The sequence below is a fragment of the Syngnathoides biaculeatus genome, chromosome 6, assembly GCF_019802595.1.
Source record: "Syngnathoides biaculeatus isolate LvHL_M chromosome 6, ASM1980259v1, whole genome shotgun sequence".
NCBI lineage: Eukaryota > Metazoa > Chordata > Actinopteri > Syngnathiformes > Syngnathidae > Syngnathoides > Syngnathoides biaculeatus.
In genome coordinates, this window is record NC_084645.1 from 20,222,530 (window position 1) to 20,231,129 (window position 8,600).

The following is an 8,600-nucleotide window of genomic DNA, read 5'->3' on the forward strand; positions in this document are numbered from 1 at the left end:
GCGGCCAATGGAATCGACCCGCGCGAGTGACTGACAGCGCGGCGATCCAATGGGACGCGCGTATTTTGAGCACCTCCCCGAGCAACCCGAGTGAACGCCACAGAGTTTGTCGATGGCGACAGCGCTGGTAAGTCAACGTTTCCCTACTTTTCCTCTCTTTCCCCGCGAACAAATAAAGCACGAAAGTGACCTGCGACGGGACAAACGCTCGGATTGCGCCTTTCTATCCCCGCCGAGATAAGTTATTGAGGTTGTCAAACGGTTGTTGAACGTCGAACGCTAACTCGACCGACGTTTTTTTTCTTCCCTCCCTATACTTCTCGGTTGTTGTTGTTGGTTTTTTTTTTTTTTTTATGTCGCTGACAGCGATCGTTCGGAACCGCTTGAAATGTCGCGTCCCGATGTCATTCATTCCGATCAAGTGGGCCAGCCTCAGAGGGCGACAAACGCCGAGGTTGCGTCATGCCTCAACTTGTTGACATTCTTTTGTTTACAGTGGAGGGGGGGGGGGAGAGACAAGGCAGACAAGGCAGACGTCAAAGAAGCACACTTTTGCTTTCGTACCGCGACGACAAAAATACTTGAGGTCCCGGGGGTGTTTTGGGTCACGTCTGCGTGTGTGGCAAAGTCGCGAGTGTTGAAAACGACACTTTGGCAGCCGTTTGTCGACGAGGCTGCGCAGTTAGGAATGAATGAGCCCTGGTGCGCATGCGCAACAGAACCTCGCCAACTTATAAACAAGGCCTTGCGCGCACGCGGTCACGTGGCAGCCCCCCCGCCGCAAAAAGACAAAAGAATTCTTACGGGGCATCATTTTTTTGTTTTTGTTTTGCAAACGAACGCACCCTCCAAAGTCCACTTCAAGGCTGCACAAATGTGCGATGGGCCCGAGATTTTTTTTTTTTTCTTGGGAGGGGGGGGGGGCGACACACCGGAAGACAACGAATGTCTAGAAAATATTCCGACTTCAAAGACATGCAACATGTGATCTCGCAAATATACATTCTCATAATCAGTCCCCGAAGCCTGAAGACTTTTCATTTAGAAAATAACTTTTTGTCCTGGAAAAAAATATGACTTTATTCTGAAAAAGTTTTGATTTAAAAATAAAAAAAAACAACTTTACCTGAGACATTACAAGTCATACTAAAATGAAAATGTTCTCAAAAGCAACTCTTTTCAAAAACGAATTCTCGCAATGGCATGAAATGATGTTGATCTTGAAATATATATATATTTTTTTGAATGGAGAATGTATGACTTATCACAAAAATCTGACTGACAACTTGTATTTTTTTTTTTTCCATGTGGCCCAAACAAAACAATGCTGAGCTCTTTTAAAGGGAACAGAAGTTATTTGTCATAGCAAAATATACAAACCAATATATTAGAAACACCCCATCCAAGCAGCTTATCCTCACAAGGGTCGCGGCTAACTTTGGGCTAAAAGCGGTGGCGGTCGACCCCAGGCTACTTTCACGGAAGTCCGGTGTGTTTGTTTACAATTTTGTCCACGTCTTTATTTTCTAACCGAATCCAGGTAATGTGACGATGATTAAGACGACGAAGTCGGCGGACTGAGTTCACGCGAATCCTGCGAGTTGAAAAGGCCAAAATGGACGAGCTGTACGACCCGCTCAAGTGCAACGAGGACGCGGCGTCCTCGCCCGGCTGCCACGCGGACTTCGGTAACCGAGCCGTCGCGTCGGGACGATATGATACGCGATTGACCACGTAAAGAGAATCAAACATTGGATAATGCAGCGAAACACAAAAAACTTTTGAGAAAAGTCTGGTAGCTTAATGCTAACATAAAAGATGAAATCAAACATTTAGCATTTTACACCAAAGCAAGCAAGTTTCTTTCGGCTTGTCCCTTTCGGGGTCGCCACAGCGTGTCATCTCAGATGAACGAACGCACATATCTGTTTGGCACAATTTTTACGCCGGATGCCCTTCCTGACGCAACCCTTCTCAGGGAATGGAGGCCCCAGTGGGATACGAACCCACACCAAACCATGTAATTCTTTTCCCCAAACAAACGTATACTAGTTTGACATTTCGCTATAAGGCTAACACGCCGTAGACAAGCACAGATGTCAATGGAAACCTCGCCGCAACTGCTACGTGACCACACACGGGGCAGCAACACATGCAAACCAGGCAGGCGTACGACGAGTGTAAACGTGAATGCTTTTTTTTTGTTTTGTTTTTTTGCCACGCCCGCAGATGACATGCCGGAGCTGCAGGCGGCGGAAGAGGACCGGCGGTCGCCGGGCCTGTTCCAGGTGGGGGCCGGCGTGTCGCACCAGGAGCCGAGCGGCCGGGCCGACACCAACTGGCTGGCCGAGCTGGCCAACATCGCCACCAGTCTCCAGAGTCCGCTGCTGCTCAAGGACGCGCCGCTCAAGAGGTTCACTTTACCTTTCTGGCAAAATTTTTGTCTTTTCTTCGTTTTAGTTTCCTTTTTGTCCAAATTTGGTATTTTGGAGGCTTAACTTTTTGTCGAAGGACGCTTTCAACTTGCGGTCTCTGTTGCGCTCTTTCCTCGAAGCGCAGATCGTCTCCGGTCCGGATCTTCGGCACCAGCAACAGTCTGCATTCGTACGCCCGCCCCCCCCTGGCCGGCAGCGCGCCCACCCCCTCCAGAGGTCACCTCCGGGAGCGCAGACGCGTCCGGGTAACGAGCGCGCCTCTCTGGGCCGGGCCGGGCCGGGCCGGCGGTTAAGCCGAGCAGTCGTTAACGGTGGCTTGTCTGGGGCAGGCCAGCAGCGAGTCCGAGTCCGGCGTCTTCTCCATGTCGTCGTCCTTTTCCGACGACGAAGACATGGCCTGGTCCCGCTCGTGGCCGTCCACGGCCTGGCACTGCTTCCTGAAAGGTGGGTGGCTCGTCTTCCTTTGCGGGGAACCCGATTCCGAAGTAGGCCCCGTCACCAAGATGGCGTCCGGTCACCAAAGTGCTCCTTTTCTTACTTGTCGGGGGGGTTTTTTTTTTGTGCCAGGCTTTTGACATTTTTTTTTTTTTTTGGGCCCTATTTTTGTAAATTTGTGTCATTTTGTTCTGTTATTCTGTTTTCTTCCCCATTTCCGTTTCTGCCAAATTTTGTCTATTGCCTTTCCCAATTTTGCCAGATTTTTTTTTTGGTCAGGATTTGGAAAGTCTGGTTAATTTCGGTTTTCTTCTTCTTCTTCTCCCGTTTTTTGGATGGTGTCAGGTATTTTTTTTTTATTTTTTTTTGTCAAGTTGATCCATTTTGTCCAAAGTAGTTGTGACCTGTTTGTCCAGTCCGAGACTTTAGTTGAAGATTTTGTCCGTTTTTTTCATGCTTTTCTTCATCTTTTTTGTCATATTTTTACCAGATCCCCACGGTTAGTCACTATTTCTCAAATTTCCTCTCCCTTTTTTTCCTCAATTGCAAAGTGTTTGTGACGTTTTTTTTTTTTTTTGGGCCCTATTTTTGTAAATTTGTGTCATTTTGTTCTGTTATTCTGTTTTCTTCCCCATTTCCGTTTCTGCCAAATTTTGTCTATTGCCTTTCCCAATTTTGCCAGATTTTTTTTTTGGTCAGGATTTGGAAAGTCTGGTTAATTTCGGTTTTCTTCTTCTTCTTCTCCCGTTTTTTGGATGGTGTCAGGTATTTTTTTTTTATTTTTTTTTTGTCAAGTTGATCCATTTTGTCCAAAGTAGTTGTGACCTGTTTGTCCAGTCCGAGACTTTAGTTGAAGATTTTGTCCGTTTTTTTCATGCTTTTCCTCATCTTTTTTGTCATATTTTTACCAGATCCCCACGGTTAGTCACTATTTCTCAAATTTCCTCTCCCTTTTTTTCCTCAATTGCAAAGTGTTTGTGACGTTTTTTTTTTTTTTGGGCCCTATTTTTGTAATTTTGTGTCATTTTGTTCTGTTATTCTGTTTTCTTCCCCATTTCCGTTTCTTCCCAATTTTGCCAGATTTTTTTTGGTCAGGATTTGGAAAGTCTGGTTAATTTCGGTTTTCTTCTTCTTCTTCTCCCGTTTTTTGGATGGTGTCAGGTATTTTTTTTTTGTCAAGTTGATCCATTTTGTCCAACGTAGTTGTGACCTGTTTGTCCAGTCCGAGACTTTAGTTGAAGATTTTGTCCGTTTTTTTTCATGCTTTTCTTCATCTTTTTTGTCATATTTTTACCAGATCCCCACGGTTAGTCACTATTTCTCAAATTTCCTCTCCCTTTTTTTCCTAAATTGCAAAGTGTTTGTGATGTTTTTTTTTTTTTTTTTTTTTTTTCTGGAACCGATATATCGTGAGGATCCCCGCCCCCCTCCCCCCACTGTATTTGAGACTCGGTGTATTTTGAAGTCCATCCCCCCCCCCATCACTTTAAACATGTGCGCCTTTCTCTCCGCAATGCAACGACGGCGACGTGTTGCAGGAACTCGTCTCCGCTTCCATCGCGGCCCAAACGTGGAGTGGCAGGAGGCCGACGAGCTCGGTGATTCTGATGAAGATTCTGACGATGACAGCGTGATGCCGCCGTCCTCTTCCTCTTCCTCTCTTAAGGTTGGCCCCCCTCCCGCTCAGATTCTGCCACAGTAGGGCTCTCGAGACCCGCTCCCTTTTTTTTGTGGTAGCTCGGAAGCGCCTTTTGCATTTTCATTTTTGTTCCTTCTTTGGGTCGTATTTGCGTCATTTCTCTTTTCAGTTTTGTGGTCTCCGAGTTGCGCAGTCGCGTTGATTTTGTCCTTTTCTCGCAATTTTAGAGATTTGGCCGCGAGGGGCTGAAGCTGATAAGCCACGAAGAGACGTTGTCTTACGGCCAGGCGGTCCTGAAACTCACCTTTGACCCCGGCTCCCCCGACGACGGCCTTTTAAGCGCCGAATGCCGACTGGACCATCCCTTTTTCGTCCGAAGTAAAGGTACTACAGGACCCCGCGGGCGGCCAGAAAAAGTCCGGAACGCGTTTTGGTAACTGATCGTCGCGTCTGCGCTGTCAGGGTGGGCCTCCTTTTACCCGAGCCTGACCGTGGTGCATCATGGGATTCCGTGCTACGAGATGCAGCTGGGCGACACGTGCCTGCCGCCAAACCACCCCGATGCCATTAAATGCGACGATTCCGTGGTTTTTGATACATTTCGAAGGTACGCACCTGCGCAATTTGCACGTTGCCGACACACGACGCCCCCGACGGCCCCCCACGTGTCGCCCGATCGACGTGTCTGTCGTGACGGGACACGCAAAAAAAGTCTTGAGGAGCCGTTTGTGAACGTGAACAGGAAAATTCCTGGGCAGCGGCAAAGGGGAATGAGCCAAAAGAAACCCACGTACGAGGTCGGTGGAGAGTCATGTGGGATTTGAATATTTAATATTTCATAACAATAGAAATGGGAGGTTTGAATAAAATGTCATAAATAGTATCATGTCTCATCCTGATTATGAGGTGGATAATTAATGTGAAAACCAATGGCACGGGGCTACTTCCCACTTCCTGTTTGCCAAATATGGACGCGATTGCACTGCGCAGTCTCCGTCGTCCTTACTGCCCGTTGCAGTCGCCTGAAGTTAGCTGGGATAGCGTTGCCGCGACCCTTGTGAGGATAAGCGGCTTGGAAAATGGAAACGCAGCGCACTAATTTGCGTATTTACGTGTTGCCATTCATACAGCAGAAGAAGTCGTGGCTTCCTGTGAGGAGGCCACTTACAGCATAGCAGACTTCCGGCTAAATCAAATCCACCTCGCTTCAACGTGCCACCAGATGGCGCCAAAGATAAGCTTGTTGCTTTGGCCTGGGGGCAAAAGGGAGGTTGCGCCAAGATATATATAATATATCAATACTGCACAGCAAATATTACGTGCATAGTTTTTGATATTTTTGTTATTAGTGCTGTCTCTTGAGAGTTTTCTCACGTAGGACACGTCATGGCTCGATAGTCCAAAGGTTGGGAAACAGCACTTGAGGGCACGATGGAAGCGCCGCTGCTAAGTGAGAAAAAAATGACGGCTGGAGCTCTTGAATATTTTTACCGCATCAATTAATAGGCTCAAAACAGATCGGACATTATCAAGGAACGCATGAGAGGTACTAGTTGTGTCCATTTAGGGCCGCTATCCCGATGTTCTACTGTAGTATCTGTGACTTTGAGCGTGTATGGCTTTAAAAGGCGACAGCTAGCCTGGACCGCGACAAGGGCCTCGGCGAACGAAAGTGCAGAAGTTTTTCAAATTCAAACTTGCATCTATCCGTTTTCTGCCGTCAGCGCCGCGCAAAAGTCCAAATCTGGCCCGATTAGGAAATGCCGCGATAGCTCACCAGTGTCAAATGTGAATTTGTGGCTGGCAGCTACGACTTCACCCCGCTGGACTCGTCCGCCGTGTACGTCCTGAGCAGCATGGCCCGCCAGCGCCGGACCTCCCTGTCCGGCTGCGGCGCCGCCAGTCCGGACTGCGACAAACTGGAGCGCTCCGACTCCCCGCTGTTGGCGGGCGGCAGGTCGGGCAGGGGGCAGCCCCCGGCAGGGGGCGGGGGCGGGGGCGCCTCGCCCGCCAAATGCAAGCGGCCCATGAACGCCTTCATGCTCTTCGCCAAGAAGTACCGAGTGGAGTACACGCAGATGTATCCGGGGAAGGACAACAGGTGAGCGGATTTGCTACCGATCGTGCGAGTAGCTCAAAGTCTTGAGCGTGGCGACTGCTTTTCCAGGGCCATTAGCGTCATCCTGGGCGACAAGTGGAAGAAAATGAAGAGCGAGGAACGGCGCCTGTACACCATGGAGGCCAAAGCGCTGGCCGAGGAGCAGAAGCGCCTCAATCCCGACTGCTGGAAGCGCAAAAGAACCAACTCGGTAAGTCCGGGTCACGGATTTAGCGGGGCCGGTCCAATCTGGGCAAGGAGGGAAAATCGCCACTCAATAACATTGGACCGCGTGGAAATGGACCTTGAAAGAAACCAAAATTCAATGGAGACTGTGTTGCTCCTTTTGCCCACCTGGGGGCAGCAAAATGGAGACGTCCATCCATCCATTCATTCATTCATTCATTCATTTTCCAAGACGCTTATATGAAAATTTAGTAAGTTGCAGGACCAGGAAGATTAAAAAATGGATCAATCGTCGCTTGCTTGCTGATTTCTTTTCAAAATGTTTCAAATTTGTGGGAAACACTTCCTGGTGGTTTATCGCCACTTAGTCAACATTTTCCCAAGTTAAAAAACAAAAATCAACCAAACGCAATTACAATGGCGATACAACTCTCTCCCTCTCTGCGTACTTTTGCGTTTCATGGCTCACAACCGAGACCCCGGGTTCAAATCCCGGCCCCGCCTGTGTGGAGTTTGCGCGTCGTCTCCGGGCTTCTTCGGGTTTCCTCCCACATCCCCGAAAACACTAAATTGTGACGTGCCCTGCGATGGGCCGGCGACCAGTTGAGGGCGTAACCCTCCCCAGGATAGACTCTGGCGCGCTGCTACCCTTGTGAGGATAAGCGTCTCAGAAAATGGATGGGTGGCAAATAAAGTAAAAAAAAAAAAAAAAAAAAAAAATCAAGCACGCGGTCAACTCGGGCCAGTTGACGTCTGTCGGCTTGTTTTGTGTCTCGGACTGGTGAATGTCTGACGCCGACTTCCTGTCACGTGATCTCAACAGGGTTCCCAGCAGCCTTAAAGACGTGCGCGGCCGCCTCGCCGGATTTGCTCTCCCGTGACCGTCACCAGCTTTTGTTACCTTTATACGGAAGGAGAAAAGCCCCCCCACTAAGGAAGTGCGTGTATTTTCTTCCTCTATCGCGAATGCAAAGGCCTTTGTATTCCTCTTTTGGTAGGAAACGAGCCTGTGGTGCTACGTATGCTTCAGTGCAGCAAAAAAAAAATCAAACACAACTATTTGGAATTGCATCGAAGGCGATTTTTGATGTTTTTCGTGTCTCGCACACAAATGCAGACTAACTTTTTCTTCCGACTTTTTTGCCGCGCGTCGATCCGTGATCAGTTTACACTCAAGCCACCGAGCACTTCGGGCCGTTTTGCTGCCAGTGTTCATTCCTATTGCACTTTATATCACGATATAAGTATGTAATCTTGAACTATACAGCCTTTGTATTCGAGTGCAGGAAAGTCATTTGTGTAGCGCAGCCGCACGGCCGCGTTCTCGCTTTCAGGTCGCAGCGATGTTCATAATGTACAGGTTTCACAGCCCGGAATTGCACAGAATATACACTTGTATCATACTATAAATAATGTTTTTGTTTTGTTTTTTTTAAACTTGGATGGTCTCTGCTGTGTGTTTTGTGCTTTTCTTCTCTTTTTGTTCTGTTTGCCAGTCGCCATTTGGCCCGTTAGATACGCCGCAGTGGGCAAAACCAAAAAAAGCTTCATGCCTCCAAGCGAATTATAATTTTAAAGTGTCCTTTTTGTTGTTGTTGTTGTGAAATTCAAAAGCGTCTGTGGCAACAAAGTGTGACCAGCAAGCGTACCTACAAGCATGGAGATGAACACGGGAAGAGTTCAGACGCAAAAGCAGATATATCCATTTTTGGTGTTTCCGTAGATTCTTTGATTTATATATGATATGAATTTAAATGCATCTAATTTTAATTTATATATTGTAGGAATTTAAATGTATATAATTTCA

At 47.8% G+C, this 8,600-nt stretch overlaps 1 protein-coding gene across 2 annotated transcripts; it reads left to right on the forward strand.

Annotated features, from left to right (window-relative positions):
- The first annotated feature begins 4 nt into the window (after window positions 1-4).
- hbp1 (HMG-box transcription factor 1) lies at window positions 5-8,234 on the forward strand. 2 transcript variants are annotated; one of them, XM_061823029.1, is made up of 11 exons: window positions 5-127; window positions 1,541-1,688; window positions 2,230-2,413; window positions 2,560-2,680; window positions 2,765-2,879; window positions 4,409-4,536; window positions 4,737-4,893; window positions 4,972-5,116; window positions 6,317-6,610; window positions 6,677-6,818; window positions 7,617-8,234. In XM_061823029.1, exons 2-11 carry the CDS (start codon window positions 1,616-1,618, stop codon window positions 7,632-7,634), a joined length of 1,377 nt encoding a protein of 458 aa, XP_061679013.1. In that variant the 5' UTR covers window positions 5-127; window positions 1,541-1,615; the 3' UTR covers window positions 7,635-8,234. The 2 variants fall into 2 exon arrangements, with proteins under 2 accessions (XP_061679013.1, XP_061679014.1); XM_061823030.1 differs by lacking the exon at window positions 5-127 and adding an exon at window positions 159-250.
- Window positions 8,235-8,600: the final 366 nt, after the last annotated feature.

Coding starts and splice junctions, on each gene's coding strand:
- hbp1 (XM_061823029.1), top strand. CDS start 1,616: ATGGACGAGCTGTACGACCCGCTCAAGTGCAACGAGGACGCGGCGTCC. Junction 2,681..2,764: donor GGGAGCGCAGACGCGTCCGG/GTAACGAGCGCG, acceptor TGTCTGGGGCAG/GCCAGCAGCGAGTCCGAGTC. Junction 6,611..6,676: donor TATCCGGGGAAGGACAACAG/GTGAGCGGATTT, acceptor CTGCTTTTCCAG/GGCCATTAGCGTCATCCTGG.